The sequence below is a fragment of the Dama dama genome, chromosome 19 (assembly GCF_033118175.1).
Source record: "Dama dama isolate Ldn47 chromosome 19, ASM3311817v1, whole genome shotgun sequence".
In the NCBI taxonomy this organism is placed as follows: domain Eukaryota; kingdom Metazoa; phylum Chordata; class Mammalia; order Artiodactyla; family Cervidae; genus Dama; species Dama dama.
Window position 1 is genome coordinate 73,823,694 of NC_083699.1, and position 16,488 is coordinate 73,840,181.

The 16,488-nt window shown below is 49.3% G+C and overlaps 1 protein-coding gene across 2 annotated transcripts in view; it reads right to left on the reverse strand.

The window, feature by feature from the left end:
• Positions 1 to 16,488, reverse strand: part of TRAPPC10 (trafficking protein particle complex subunit 10) — an 84,255-nt gene that overhangs the window by 17,601 nt on the left and 50,166 nt on the right. For both annotated transcript variants that reach the window (XM_061167476.1, XM_061167477.1), the window contains exons 8-17: positions 12,845 to 12,991; positions 12,161 to 12,275; positions 11,255 to 11,331; positions 10,417 to 10,508; positions 8,278 to 8,418; positions 7,861 to 7,973; positions 4,796 to 5,310; positions 3,847 to 3,988; positions 1,989 to 2,147; positions 942 to 1,171 (exon numbers count right to left, since the gene is read on the reverse strand). In XM_061167476.1, coding sequence (XP_061023459.1) covers positions 942 to 1,171; positions 1,989 to 2,147; positions 3,847 to 3,988; positions 4,796 to 5,310; positions 7,861 to 7,973; positions 8,278 to 8,418; positions 10,417 to 10,508; positions 11,255 to 11,331; positions 12,161 to 12,275; positions 12,845 to 12,991 — 1,731 coding nt within the window. The remainder of the gene's footprint in view (positions 1 to 941; positions 1,172 to 1,988; positions 2,148 to 3,846; positions 3,989 to 4,795; positions 5,311 to 7,860; positions 7,974 to 8,277; positions 8,419 to 10,416; positions 10,509 to 11,254; positions 11,332 to 12,160; positions 12,276 to 12,844; positions 12,992 to 16,488) is intronic.

Consider the following 16,488-nt stretch of genomic DNA (forward strand, 5'->3'; position numbering starts at 1 on the left):
GTCTTACCTTGCTCTTTCATTTTGGAACATACTCCTCTGCTCCGCTGTTTTGCCTGACTTTGTGTCAGTTTCTACCCAGTGGATGAAGCAGGCACCTCTCCCAGTCTTGACAGAGAGGCCTCATGTAGGAGATAAACGTTCCACTTTGCCCCAGCTCTTGGTTGTCTCTGTACTTGCCCAAGCAGCCTATTATATTTTCAATGGCTCCACAAGCTGAGGATGTGCCAAGACCTGTCACTGTCCCAAAAGGGAGGATCTCAGCAACTACCTTCAGGCTGTTTGGAAGCTAGACCCTCAGGCAGCAGCTTTTAAAAGTATGACAGAAAGACAGTCCCGTGGGACCACAAGTACACACTTCAACCCTTGGGTTGTTCAAAAGCCCTCAGAACAGATATCTGTGTTATGAGACATGGACAAAATCAGAGTAAGCATGATGCTAGTGCAGGTTCTGTGAGCTGAGGGACTGTGGACTTAGGACTAAAGCTATGAATCTCTCAAATAACTATCAATAAATACCCATACCAAAGGATAAAATGATAGCACGTCTTCCTTGCTAAGTACGATGTGATGTTTCAGGGAACAAAAAGTGAAGCACGCCAAGACACAGAACGCCATCTAGCCTAATCACCAGGACAAACGGACCACAGAGGCAAACCTACTGCCTTCTAAACAAAACCTGCATCTCTTAGAGTAAACTGTCCTTCCTCGAGATGGGACAGAAAAGTTAACAGCCTGTTTGCCTCTGTCTTTGCAAGATGTACCCCTCATCTAAGGAGGGGTGATTCACAGATATAAACGCTAAACCCAACCAGAACCTGTGGTGTTAGGAACTGGGAAATCTGCCCCCTCAACAGAAGTCATTTCGAATGTGCTGTCTTCAAATCAAGGAGGACAGGCAGAAGTTGTCCCCCATAGGCTGCACAGCTCCAGCCCCTCCTTACTTTGTGGTCTGTGGTAGCCATGCAGTAGCCAGTCTTCTGTGAGTCCTTATGCTTCCCGTGGGGCTCTGTCACCCCCAGCAGGGTGCTCTCCCCTCCTGCTGCTGGAGCCGAAGGTAAAGAGAGAACTTCCAGTTCAAATTCAATCAGGTGGTACGTGGGTGCAGCCGGCAAACTGATGCTGGTGACCTTGTCGGATGACTGAACCCGGAGCAGCGCATCGGAAACCTTTTCTAGGAAAAAGAAAAAGTCACCTTTAACACAGTGCCTACGTTTCCTTGCTCCTTTCTCCTCTCGTAGATGACAGCACTGTAGTGAAGTTCCAGCCCAGCTCCTGCTGCGCGTACACACTTGCAAGGGTGTAACCAGGAAGGATTACAGAGGGAGGGAGACAGGAAAATCAGGAACAAAATCCCCTGAGACGAACAGCACTGCATGAAAGCTGTCTGGTCGAGCTGGGCTCAGAGAACTGTCACTGTGCTCAGTCTGAAGACAGAAAAGAGACACTTCCACACAGCCCACCTGAGATGGCCTGTGTCCCAGTGTGAGGTGGCCCCACCCCATCCCACCACCAGACCAACCCCCACTCAGGAAGAGTGCTGAATCCTTCCGTCTCCAACCTCAAGGCTGGGCACTGCGGGAGATGGGATTTTTTTAGGGCTTCCAACCAGTGCCTTCAAAGATTGATTTGTTTTTGCTTTTTGCAGAGGAAAATTGAGGGGTGTGGAAGGAGACTGGAGGCCACCAAGGCATCGCCAGGGAGCACAAGCCAGGCGGTAATGCTGCATCACAGACTGTAGCAAGGTCCACACTGCCTCGCCACAGGGCACTGCACAGTTCTATGTGGGGGGGATACATCTATCCTCTCAAATGTCACGCCACGTCTAGGGGCAGGGTTACTGTCCACCTACAGGTGGAACACTGCTAGGAGAGAGCTGCAAGGAGACAGGTCCTTGGATGCCACCTGAGGATGCACGGATGACAGTGCCTTAGAGCCTGATGGTGTGCAACAAGGCCAAAGGCCCGCCTTCACCTGTGAGCTCCCCTTACCTCTTGTGTTAGAATAGATCACGGCTCTGTTCTCCTCAGGACACAGGATAAGCATAGCGTCTATGTTGCTGAGCTGGAGGCTGTCCCCATTTTTTACTGTATAATGGCCAGTAGTGACAGTGAACTTGACCTTCTGAGGAATGCCAGCCAAAAGGCTATCTAAAGGGAAAAAGACGGCAATTAGCATTGCTATCAACCAAGATGACCAATGGAAGGCCTACTGTAAGTTAGACCAGTGTGTTTTTTCTACTAGAAAAGATCTGCTCATTCTAAATACTCCATCCATTCACTCACCGTCCATCCATCCACCCTCACTTTTCATCTCAATTACACAGACTGCAGAGCTGAGGGGCCCCCACCTGGAATAAGAGAATCTGTGAGCGTGGGGGAACCTCATCACCACCTCAGTTCAGAAAGCTAGGGGTCATGGTGGCAACCATGTCTATGAGGGTCTCAAAATGTACCTGCTTGTCAGTTACTAAGAGAGAATCAGATAATAACCACACTAAAGAAAAAAACTAATGAAATCGCATGTGCTGCTGCTATTCAGATTTTCCTCTGGCTTTTTCAGGTCAGGCCTCTTCCAGATCTTTGGTTCAGCAGCAGCTTGGCAGAAGATACAGCTACATTTTCTCCTGGATGGAAATGGAGGGGAGGGAATGGGCTGAGGTTTCTGAGAATCGGCTCCAGGGAAGGCCGAAGGAAGAAGCAAGAGACAAGACACAAGGAGGAGGAACAGCTGACAAGAAACAGGGAGGGGGAGGTAAGAGGTGGTAAGGGAGTGAGGGCCCAAAGGAGGGTGGAGGCGCAAGCCAGCGCCTCCCAGCCACACGGCCCAGCCTTTCTCACAAATGGTTCTCTGATGAACAGTCATCTGTGAGACTCTGTGCTCCACATCTGAGGGCCTTTCCAGGAAGTCAAGGGAGTAGTTTAAAAGCATAAAAATGGGGAGTTTGGAGAGATTAAACAGCATAAAGCTTTCCTTGATTTTTTTCCACAAATGGAAGAAATGAGCAAATAAATACACTGCTCCCAGCCATTAACTGAGACACTTAATCATTAGTGTTTTACTGAAGTGCCATGTCGTCTTCAATAATTCGTTTATACCAAGTCCTCATAGTTTGAGAACTTAACAAAAAGGACAGCAGCACTGAATTCTCAAATGCCATGCTAGGGGTCAAGGTTAATCAACACTTTCAATGGAAAAGACTTTTGATCACAGCATAGGTCATAACTAAATCTAGCATTTAGCTTTGGAATTCTAAGCAGGAAACTGTAATATTTACTGATTAAATTCTCTGCAGCAGACATCAGCTGATTTAGCCAACTTTTCTCTTATTTTTTGTATTTTATGATACAGAATGTTTAGTAAACATGAAAGTAGCAATTACAGAGAAGCAAATATTCAGATGAACAAAACAGCCACAGTTCCCAGGCAAAATCTCCATGATGCTCCCCACAGTGTCACCTGGAGAGGACATGGTCGCAGAGGACCGGAATGTGATGCAGGAGAAAACCTCCTCTTATGTGACTCCCTTCAGTAAAGGAGCAAAGCCCACCCCAGACACCTGCACAGCGCCCCGCCCACCCTGGCCCTCAGACCCCTGCACGGGGTCCTGAGCCCCGCCCACCCGGCCCTCAGACACCTGCACAGCGCCCCGCCCACCCTGGCCCTCAGACACCTGCACAGCGCCCCACCCACCCCGGGCCTCAGACACCTGCACAGCGCCCCGCCCACCCCATCCTCAGACACCTGCACAGCGCCCCGCCCACCCCATCCTCAGACACCTGCACAGCGCCCCGCCCACCCCGGCCCTCAGACACCTGCACAGCGCCCCGCCCACCCCGGCCCCCTTACCGGCCAGTGGCTCCACAAGCAGCTGTGGCTCCTGTGAGTACACATCGTACTGCACCAGCGGGTAGATGTGAGGAAGCACAAACCACACAGGGCCCAGCGAGGCGCACAACTGCCGCAGCGTGTACGTTCCCGGCTCCCTGGCCTATGGGCGAGACACGCGTTGGCACCATCGTCCCCACCTGTGACAACGAGCTTCTCAAGGGAAGGCTGAGCCATAGCCTCCGAAGGGACTGCTGTTCTCACCCTTTATCCTGCTGCTCTGTGCTAACACGTCTACATTCGGGCTCTTCAAAAGATCCCTCAGAATCTCTTAGTGAGGTCTGGGTGAGTAACTGATGCTTAAGTTTGACTTGACGCTTCTAACAGTGCTTTCTCAATTTAACTTTATCTGTGGCATTCTCTTCTGGAAAAGGTATTCAATGGAGACAGGGAGCGTGAAATTTAAGACCTGCTCCAGGACTAGACTGAAAACACACATGGCGAATAGTGGTACGTTCCACCAACCTAGCCTCTGTGCAGGCTCAGAGGAACTAACAGAACACGCTGCACTGGGGGGTGGGGGGGAAGATCCGGATCGAGTGGGCTGCTCTGACATCCATCTGAGCAGCCACAAAAGGAAAAGAAAGTTTCACGTGAAAGTGCTGACTCTTTGAAACATCCTCTTTTTAACAAATGAGGATGCATTTTAACACAAAGCGAAAAAATCTAAAACCAGTGAGAATGCAAATAATTATCTACATTAAGAACTTTATGCACAACTTACTGACTGCCTTACAACTATGCAAGTATAGAAGATTTTTTTCAAAACACCAGTCTATTTTTCTGTAAGGATAAACCAGAGCCAGGCTAATGGAGCAGAGGCTACCACCGGACACTCAGCTTCTCCAGACGGTGCCTGCAAGCACCACCGTTCTGACCGTCCCAAAGCCAGCTGCTGCTCAGCACATACCTGCGTCCTGAACACGATGGTATTGGGCCCCGGCTGCAGGGTCACGCCGGCACACCTCAGCACATGGGCCCCGTCCTCTAGAGCCAGGCCCGAGGACGCCTCCAGGGACGTGCCGCTCTCCTGCCTCCGCAGGAGCATGTGGACGTTCTTGCATATGATCCCTGTGGTGTTCAGGGAGTTGTCGGAAGGACTCCTCTCAAACATCTCGTAGAGCTCCAGCGCGGGGAGGCTACTCTGGGATGTGGGAAAGGGTGAGGCCTCCGCCGGGAAGCTGACAACTCCATTGGCCATCTTGTGCTTGGTGAGCCACTCGGCGGTCTTCCGGTAATTGTTCTTCTCGATGCTGAAGTGGACGTGGATGGCGATCTGCTCCACGGGGATGGGCACGGGCATCTGACTGCACACGGTTACCTCCACAGACAGGACGCCACCCACGTGGACCACGGCGTTGGCAGGGGTGAAGCGGAGATCGCACAGCTGTGCGAAGGAGTGCATAGGGAGGGCGACCCTGTGACCTGTGGACGCACAGTACACGTTTCACTCCCCAGTCACACTGTCAGAGGCTCAGAGACGGCAGGACACAGTCACTGTCACGCCGGCCAGAAGCAGTGACGTGTGACAGAGACAGTTTGGACCCTCCCGACCCCACACCAGCTTCACACACCAAAACGAGTTACTCTGTCAAAAGAAGAACAGGAACACACGCCCGGATACCTCCTGGAAATCATAAAACCTGAAGAAACTTAAGGTCTCTAACTCCCACTTTGGCAAACCCAAGAAAAATACAGGTCAACTAACTCCTCAATTTCAAAATGAGATTTGTAAAGTCCAAGTCCTAGAGCTGTTTCAGAAAGTCCACCACCCTCCCACCCACACAAAAAGTTCTCTAGTGAAGACGCCTGAGTTCCCCCTACATCTGGAAATAAGTAAGCCCTGGTGTGTGCCACTCTGGGAGCTAAGTCAAGGATGTGGCGAATCGGGATGGCAGGGAGTCCCAGCCCTCGGGCACCAAAGGGGCAAATCCACTGCACCCTCCACCAGCACTGTGTCGAGAGAACCCACCAGGCCGCTGGACTGACCAGGAGGTGTTTATAAACACCCAGTAACCGAAGGCTGTGCTGAGCGCGATGGTATAAAATCACAAGAAAGCAGGGACGGGCACAGGAGAGTTTCTTCACGGAGAGGCCACGGAACGGGGGAAAGGTGGAAGTCCATGGTCTCACACACAGCAGACACAGCACACAGCCCTGTGATGCCAGTTTGGGCACTCTGAAGAACCTAATGCACAGGCCAATGCCACGCTGGCCCTGAGAGCCCCTCCAGATGGCTGCGTGTGAGGGGCGCACCCAGCAGTCACGGACCACGTCGATCGGAGGCCAAGACCTCTGGGCACACTGACTTCCCAGCAGTCAGCAACGGCTGTGGCCAGCATGTGACCCCCCCAGCTCTCCGGCTGAAGCCCTACCCCACAGAGCGATGGTGACTGGAAGTGGCTCCCCGGGGGAAGTTAATTAGGGTTGGGTGAGGTCAGGGACCGTCAGGCCCTTACAGAAGGATGCACCAGAGAGCCCTGTCTGTCTCTGAATCTATCCATCTCTCTCCTGGCTCGTCTCCCCTCCTGCACCCCTGGTCATGAAAGGAGAAGTCAGGAGGAGAGGAGGCCTCACCAGGAACCAGCCCTGAGGGCGTGTGGCCCTCAGCGGTCAGCCTCCAGAAGGCACTCACTCAGTCTGTGGCATTCTGTCATGGCCGCCGAGCTGATGGAGACAGTGACTGTTTAACATAAACCCTCCTCCTGATGAACTGAACGTGAGAAGCTGAATGTCACCATGAACCTAATCTCACCACACAGCGACGTGTATCAAGTATATTCGCTAAAACACTCAGAAGCAAAGTCTGTCAGATCTACACGCCCACAGGAAACACATTTCAGAAGGTCAGATGGTCTATGAGACACCTGGCTCGGTGACTTCCAAGAGTCAGTGTCTCACAACCCACAACTGCTGAGGGGATGAGTGCGGTCCCTCCAACCAACGGAGTGTTATTCAGCCACTGAAGGGAATGAGACACTGACACACACTACAACACAGGCAGATCCTGAAAATGTGCTGTGTGAAATAAGCTGGTCACAAAAAACCACACACTGTATGATTCCATTTACGTGAAATACCCGTACCATGTATCCTCAAAGACAGAAGGCAGGCTAGTGACTCCCAGGAACCTGGCGGGGTGGGGGTGTGAGAAGGTTGGGAGGAAATGAGTATGGGGCGGGCTGCTTTTGAGGGGTAAAAGTGTTCTAAACTTTACGGTGGTGACGGACGCACATACCTGTGACTAGACTAAAAACCACTAGGTTACACACTGCAAATGGGGGATGACATGATATGTGAATTCTATCTCAGTAAAACTGTGATATTTTAAAAGGTCGGTGTCTGGAAAAAAAAGATGGGAAGATGGTCAAGGAGAATTGAGATGTAACAATCAAATGCAATATGTGATCCCTGATTGGACTACTATAGGCCAGTGACTTCTAATATAAAATAATTGTAAAAACCCTGTTTGAGACAATGAGGTAGACCTGAAGAGGGCTAAGTCGGAAGCCCGAGCCAGAACACTGGCCTTCTGTGGGCAGGGAGTTTAGGGGACCACTCTTGTTTTCAGAAGATGCTACACTGTCCCAAAGTGGAGTGGTCCTTGTGGTCTGGAGAGGCTCTGAAGTTCAGCAAAAAGAAAAAAGTAGGAAGATATAGACACACGGGTGCTACACAAAATGCTAGCAACTTCGGAATCTAGGTGGTCAGTATACATCACCTGGTATATACAGTGTTATTCTTATTGCTTTTCTAGGGCATCTGACATTTTTCATAATAAAGTTTTTTAAATCTTTATTGAATCTGTCACAGCATTGCTTCTGTTTTAAGGTTTGGGTTTTCTGGCCCAGGGCCACATGAGATCTTATTTCCCATATCAAGACCGAACCTCAAGCCCCTGCACTAGCAGGTGAAGTCTTAACCACTGGCCCACCAGGGATGTTCCTGTAACAAAGTTTCAGAAATGAGCCTCACCTGGGCTGTCCCTCTGCTGGCTGGCGAAGCTGAGGATCTCTCTGCAGAAGTACTCCCGCTCATCCGTGGTCAGGTGCTGGTCACTGGCCAGGAGGCTGCTGGTCTGAAGGTAGCTGAGTGTAGAGTCAAGGGGCCGAAGAGGACCACGTGGGGGGGGCGGCGGGGCGCCACACACATAGCCCCAGTCCCAGGGGGTGCAGATGGCTGGTGCGCCCCTTCCTCCAGGGTCCTAGGGACTCACGCAGAAGTCAGGCAGGCAGACACCTGACTAGCTTCTACCCAACAGGGGCACATGTCAAGGCAGGCTTCCCTCTCCTAATTTCCAGGCACCTATGGACATGCGACTGTGGGCACTGCTGCTATACAAACAGACAGCAATTTTCCTATTTCACAAATGTACTCGACTTAAAAGGATACTTCTCAATCTGTCCAAGGCGTTTTTGACATTCGGCGAGCTGCTTCCTTGTGTGTGTGATTGGCAGTGCCCAGCCCTCAGCCAGGTAATTTTTCAAGGCTCCCTGAAGATACATCTCTGCCTTCTGAGGAGACTTCTTCCTCCTTGCAAATCAACAAACAGAAGCTTTCATAATGGGTCACGATAATCAACAAACTCAGACCTTTCATGGCTTGCTCCCCACCCTTGGTGATCTCGGCGACACCATGACACTGGTGCCATCCAGAGTCCTCCTCTGACCACTGCCCCCCGCCCAGCCCCCGAGGTGAGAAAGAACACACAATCAGGAACACATAACCGGACCCAAGAAACGTGCCAGGCTGGTAACCCCACACACGCTGTTTGTCCAGCATCCTACACTAGCTGAAGGGCCTTCAGAGTTCAGTCTCTGGATAAGAGTGTGAGGGCATCACTTATGACTTCAAGCTGCTGCAAGGCCGCCAAGTGTGAAGGAAGGGGAAGGATCTGCCCCCACTGGCACAGAAGCAGGTATGGAGGAAGCTAAAAACCTGGGCTTGGACCCACCCTGGCTCCTGAAGACACACCAAAACAGAGTGGTTTCCATGGACCAACCAATGGGAGCTTGGGCCAACTCCAAAACTCAGGCCAATGCACTGAGCAGGTTTCAAAGATTTACAGAGAACTATGAAGGATTTAAATAGCAACACATATCACATAAAAGAAAATCTTCCCAGGCCCAATTTAAACCTTCAAGATATTCAGAACAAACCAAAGTTTAAAATACGATTAACGAAGCTTGCCCAAGCTTCACTGACAACACGGATGCCCTGGCCTTTCCCAGAGGGCTTGGGACTGCTGATCTTGCAGGATAAAGGCCAACAATGAACAAGCATCTGCTCTCCTGGCATCTTGAGAGAACATCTTAGTCCTCAGGACCTTACTCTGAAACAGTGAGAGTTCCCAAATTCTCAATTTCAAGCCTATCAAATTACATGTGCCAGTTTTTCCAGACTTTTCTGGTCCTCTCTCATCCTGTCATTTAAAGGGGCCAGAACTTTCCACACTTCTTCAGTTAGTATCTCCAGCCAATGATTTATACACTGTAGTGCAGGATGGGAGACCATTGCCACCCAGCCCCCAGAGACGCAGGCCGAAGGTCACCCGGCTGGCTAGTCCATGGTGACACCAGAACCAGGACCCAAGTCTCCCGTTAGCAGGCCAGCGTCACCCCACCGCAGTGCCAGCCTCAGGGGGCTGAGCTCATAGCATCTGAGGGCATGGCTTCCCTATTTCACTAACCAATAATAACTCAGTCCTCAGTACACCAGATGGAGATTCAAGAGACCCCACCTCGGCTCTGTGACTGCTGGCTGCTCCAACCACACCTAAAACATCAGGATGTTCACTTAGATGATCTACTAATCCCTTCCCTGCCTACTCAACCAGTTACAATAAATTATTCTTTCCTGTTTCATCTAATAAAATTACAAACTGTATATATCCAGATACCACTTCAAACACATATTTCTTTTGAGGGAACAACCATCTTTTCCCTCATAACTTGTATCTTTTCCAGTGCTTTGAATTAGCAGCTGCATTGCCAGCCAGGGTTCTTCTCTTTGACAGGCTATTTACCAAATACATATGAAATACACCACATTTTGAGTCTTTTCTCTGGAATCCAACTCGGAAGCTGGAGCCAGATGAGAAACGTTCACCGTTTCTGTACACTCCGGCTCTCAGGCACTCACAGCTCAGCCCTCTCTCCTGGAGGTGATACATGCACGTACTCCACGTCACTGACCTCGAAGGGACACTTACGAGCACCCAGAGAAAATGATGTAGAACACACACCATATACTGCATAAAACAGGGCACACATTATCTACATATGTGTAACATTTATGTAAAAGTTCACTAAGTTGATTAAAGAAACACAAAGATCAGTAACAAATACTATGGTTAATAAACTAAACTCTGGTATTCAGAAGGAATCTTCTAAAAAAATGATGATGGTTGGTTAACAATTTACATTTTCATTCTACCAAGTTAGGTACACTTCATATTAACTCCTACATAACAAACCTCTTACTACACACAGGAGATGTCTGAAATTCAGAGAAAAGTTCAAAATCAATTACATGTAAAACTCTGCCAGATCCTTTCCAACAAGCTTAGCAGATCGAATCCTCCCGATACTCGTGAACATTTCGATGGTGGCATGAGACAAGTCCTGTGGAAAAGCAAAGACCAAGTAATTCTGTACTTCAAATTTAATGCTACACAGACCCGACATTCATTTACCCAAAGCTGAAGCAAAAGACTTCCTTATTAATATAACAATTTTTTACTCAGGATCTTTCTGTGTTATTTGAGTTTTTACAAAACAGTGATTTATACAAAGTCATCAACTTGTATATAAACTATAAGGAAAGAAACATGAACTCAGCAGGGATAGAATAATTTTTTTCGGTGTATTTTCCACATGCAGGTAACATTTTTAGTGTTTTTTCACTCTCTGAGTAACAGAGACAACTGTCAGATGCTCTTCAATTAACTGTGCCTTGGGAACACAGGTGGTCCACTGAACTTCTACTGCACTGCTTTCTAAGACTGCCCAAGTTTAAGTCCTTTAAAATCAGGTACAATAAGCCCTGTTCAGGTTCAAACTGTTCCTCTGTATACAGAAAATCATTCACTAGCCTTTCTTACAATTTCTGCTCCACTGAAGGAGCAATCCCATGGGGAAAAGAACGATAAATATCCAAGGATGCTTTTACACCTAGTTATGGCACTGTGGATACCGACGCACCAACTACTTCAGGTGCATCCACAACTCCCTAGGACTGAGGGAACTTAGCCCAGCAAGGAGGTCCCAGACACCAGCTCACTCCCAATCCCAAATGCTACAAATGCAGCAAAATCTCACAGAGACAGGCTTTCTGCCACCAGTGGACAGGCAACACTTGAAATACTTACTAAGTAGTGCTTTTCAAAAGCTTCTACTGATGATAATGCTTCTTTGAGTTTCTTATAAGGACTCTGAGCTGTGTTGGCTTAAACAGAAAGAAATAAGAGTCCTTTTTCATCTTCATTACATCCAGTCATGACTTTATGTTCAGCCACAAATGTCACAGGTACAGGACTTTGTCTGATGCTTGTGGAAACTACCAACACACCCATGTCAGCTGAAACCACACTACTACTCACATTCTTGTCCAGTTAACATACTCATGATATGATCTAAACACTTTGTGCAATGCTTTTATCTTTAACTGAGGCTAGAAGTCTTTAAGCATGTATTACAAATCCTACAATAAACTGAATTACTTTCAGAATGCTGTGAAGTGCTCTCAGGTTGAAACAGAGCAACACATACATCACACACTTTCCCTGATGAACTGATCCGAGCCAGCAGGAGTCCTCTCAGGTCACTAGGTGTGATTTAGTCAGCAATAGCCCTGCTAACTCACACTTATCATTATGCTGACAGAATCAGTAATGCTCCTTTCAAAGTGCTCTATCACCTAGAAGCAATTTACTCAATAAAAGGACGTATCTGGCCATATTATCAGAAAAATAAATCACCTGTAACTGGGGGAGATTGGTGCATTTAAACTTCATGAGGGCTGTACAAAGTCCTGACCAGCTCAATGTAAGCCTGCCAGAAACTCAGACACAGTTTTAAGAACCCTTATACTTTCTTAAACTATTTCTGACATCTCTTTATGTGATTAAAGGGTAAAATATCCCATGTCTTAATCTGGTCAGCTGATAATGAGTGTAATTTCCCAAATGGTGAGTAGTTATATTGTCAGAATCTGAATTATACATGCCAAGCACAGCCCACGTTCTCGGTGATTTGGGGAACATTTCAAAAAGTACCTGTCTCAGGCCGCTCGGCTCCCAAACCTGCCAAAAGATCCACAGTCCTGTTGAGGTCCTCTGAGTCAGGTCCCTTTTCTGACACAAGTCCACACAGATAGCCCAGGGACTTCAGCTGTTGAGATAGACCCCCAAATTTCAATTAATCTGCTATAAGAACCAGTAGAGAATTTACAAATTTAAAGTTAACATCCATCTAAATGCAAAAAATTTAGCTTTCCTACCCAAAAGATTCTTGTCTGGATATAAAAATACATCTTGCTATGATCCTTTCAAACTCAAACCTTCTACGTGATCATCCTGGGAGTGCCTCTGACTCTGGTCACTCACAAGCCAGCAAGGTCTCCCACTCTGTCTGCACTGCCACCAGGCTTTCCTGCTGCCCACACAGGACCACTGTCCTCACCTGATTTCTGCACAGGCTTCACGCTCACCCTGCTTTGTCTCCAGCACCCTCATTCCTGGGGCAGAAGTCCATCTTTAGTACGAGCGCAGCAAGTGTCTGACGTCCACTGGAGTCAGAGACACTGGCAGGGACCCACCGCGTCCATGTTGCTACCGGACGCTCCTCAGGCGCCAGAGCCCCCCAAGGAGGGACCGCGTGTGCAGCACTTCCCCAACAGCGAACTCCATCCCGCCCCGGGGGCACAGCCCAGACAGGCTCCCTCCGCACTCGGCAGCTACCTTCTCCGTGGCGTAGCTCCACAAGCCCACGGTGTGGGCAATGTTCGAGTCTATCTGTGCCCGGTCACAGCACCCTTCTATCCTCTGCAGCACCTCCAGGCAGCTCAGGAACACCCAGCAGTCCAGGGCACCGGGCGGCACGGAGACCTGTGGGGCACAGGCGCAGGCGGTGAGGAGGGCACTTGGGGAAGCCCCTCCCGGCAGCCACCCAGACTCTGCACAACCACAGGGAAGAGAAAGGGGCGTAACAACAAGGGCAGCAGCTCAGCTACAGGAGGAAGGGCCACCTGTGCCCAGAGGCACTCAGTGGCTCACACTCCCGATGAGACGGAGGGCCTTGGCAGGGGTGTGATCTCAGCAGTGTACTCAAAAGCTTATTAAAGATGCCTACAAGAAGGCCGACTGTCAGCACTTACTCAAGGTTTGGAAACTGGTCACCTCTCAGTTTAAAGAGCACACATTCTGAAGGTGGGAAGCTAAGACCTCAGATGACCACTGGAACACATTTCAGATCAGGTATCAACATAGCAATCTAAGTATTAAGTAGATATTTGATGGTATTTGGGAACTGCTATTGATTTTTTAGGTGCAATTATGTTTGTAAAAATGGACTCCTGTTGCTTGGGGATATAATAAACACTATACTGTCAGATATTCAGAAGTATCTACTGTATGTGATCGGTTCCACGGTGGACTTTCGTCTACACTTCAGGGTCTCTGAAAGAGGAATGTCTCACAATTGACAGCACATCCACGCCCACAGCTGGCAGCGCAGACTGCCTTTTCGGGGGCACTGACGTCATGGGCCGTCTCACAGCTGGGGCCCCAGCTCCAGTGAGACCCGCCAGCTGGTCCTAGTCACAACGGGGACTAAGAAGTGACCCCACATCAGTTGACAGGGGAGGAGCTGCACAAGCTGACGAGACCAAGTCCTGTAAGAAAGACTTCTTCAACACACCCTGAGCACAAACAGAAGGACCTGGCACCAACCGGAAAGACCCAGAGAATGCCATTAAACGCTCCCATACATGCTAAATTGCCCAGTCTTTGAAAAATGAGACAAACTACTTAGGTCCTTTAAATGAAAAATCAGTACAGAAAATAATGACATGATCAGAAGCAACTTTCATAAGGTGATAAAGTGGTATGACTCTCTTGTCCAGACAAAGGACCAACCTCAAAGGGATGCGGAGAGCTGGCTGGTGGGATGCAGCTCAGGGACCCTGTCCAGAGCACATGCCTCCCCCCAGTCGAACTGTGGCACTCCACAGGGGGCAAGGCTGAGAGGTACCAATAGCCCACAGAGGTCTCACCTGAAAGCCACATATCTTTAGACAGTGGAAGGCTGAGTTTTTCTGACTGCCACCCACCCCATTGCCCCACGTCAATCACACCTGACAAAGAGCAAGCCTGCCTCCCACAAGGGACAAACCTTAGGCAAGCTCAAGGCTCTGCCAGTCCACCTGGAACCCAGCGGCACTCTCGGCATCTGGACACCTCACGCACCCTAACGAGAAAGACACAGAGAGCCTTTCCATAGACTTCGGGGCCCTCTGGGTAAACTCCTTTGTGAACAACAGATTTTTTAAAACTAATTTCTTCATAAACATTCTTTAGCTTTTCTTCAAGCCTCTCCTTTTCTGATATCAGTATTATTGGTCATGGCAAGAGCTGTCTGACCATTTTCCAAGTATAAAATTAAAGACATTCTTTTGTTTTTTCTAAACCTATGTTTTAAAACAATGCAAATGCTGAAAACCCCAGTGTCCTATATGGACCACAACGGGGCCATGCCCGCCACACACCTCCCAACACGCCACTGGTGCCTCCTCGTGAACTCGTGCACACAAAATCAACATGCAGGCATGTCTTGTGTCTGACTCCTCCAGCCAGACTCTGCATTCATAGCCTCATCCACTCCAAGTTCGTTGATTTCTGCCGCCACACCCCCGTCTGCTGTCCGCACAGATGGCAGTGACCGCTTCCCTCGTACAGGATGGACATTTGGGTTATTTCCAGAGTCTGGCAGTTACAGTAAGGCCACCACGAGTGTCCCTGCACTGCGTCCTGGACAGAGCGGGGACAAATCACTGGCTCAGGGGCAGCACAGGTTTGGCTCCAGCAGAGGCTGCCAAACAGCTTTCCTAAGATGGGTGCCCATTCCTACTCTCCCTTGTCAAGGAAAGAACTCCAGGTGCTCCCTGTTCTCATCAACACTTATCAAGGCCTTCCACTTTAGCCACTTGGGGTGGGGGGTGGGGGGAGGTGGGGGAGGTAGATTTCACTGTTATTTTAGTTTGCATTTCTCTATAATGAATGAGGCTGAGCACCTTTTCATCTGCTTACTAGCCAACTGCCTATTTTCTATTGATTTTTCAGTCTCTGAAGCTGATTTGTAGGGGTTCTTCCCATACTCTGGGTAAGAGTCCTTCTTGACTATACAGCCTATGGACCTTTGTCCCCTCCTGGCTGCCCTGTCACCCCCCTCCGTGGTGCTGATTGATGACGAGAGGCCCTGATTTCCAGGCTGCCCGTTTTCCACACTCTTCCCTCCTGGCCAAAGCCTTTCTGTCCAGTTTAAGAAACATTTGCTAATCTCAAGGTCATAAAGATATTCTCCCATATTATCTTCCAGAAGATAATTTTTTCTTTCATAAAATAATAATTATTTGTGGATGGTATAAGATTCAGTTGACTCAGACCCATTTATTCACTGAGTCCATTTATATTCCATTTATTCAAAGTTTACCCCAGCGCCTTTGCTCCGACCTCACGTTTCTCCCCAGGTCTCAGCCGAGTCTCCAACTCTTCTCCACGTCTCCCTCTAATCAGGAGTCTCTCTCTGCCCTCACCTCTCACAGCACCTCAGCTTTCAACCCAAGGGTGGCTCCCCACTAGCTGTAGAATAAAAGTCAACTCTCAAGGTGATGTACACTTTCAAACCTGGCTTCCAAGAACTCTGGAGCCTCACCTCCATGCCCTGCCTCAGCCCTAAGTTCTACCAAGACTAAGCTCCTCGAGAGTTCTTTCTCAACAGTGAGTTCTCTGCCTGAAACTCACTCTCTCTGCCCGCCACCCAAGCCATGTCCACCTGATCGGTCCTGACTCAGCTCACGGGGTGAGGAGGGGTGATGTTGGTCTGTCGTGCTCGCTGCTAAAAACACAGCTCCTAGAGTGCTTGGTTCGCACAAAACAGGTGTTCAATGAGTAACTGCTAAATGGATGAAACTTTAAAATCCAGCTTACACAAGACCCCCGGACACATCAGGCAGTGTCCATGAACCCATGCAAGCTGCCCCTCTCTCTTCGATATCACCCCCACCCACCCACCCCACCCGGAAATAGCTTGCTCTGATGGCCCGGCAGCTCTGGGCTCTGACAGCCCACTCACACAGCTGGCTCTGTGCACAAACTGTGGGTTTCTTGAGGTCAAGCAGGACTCATTTCTTCATCTGTGGGTCCTCTCTCCCCTCACCACTGTGTGTAGTCAGCTGCTTTCTGAATGGTGCTGGGAAGTTCCTTCTCTAACCCTCTTTCCCTCTTCCTGAGGCTCACTGGCTCTTATCGATATCAACACCTTCCCTGGGTGTCTCCTGCTCCATCCACTCCCACTCCTCTCACAGTTCAGGTCCTCCCTCAGGGCT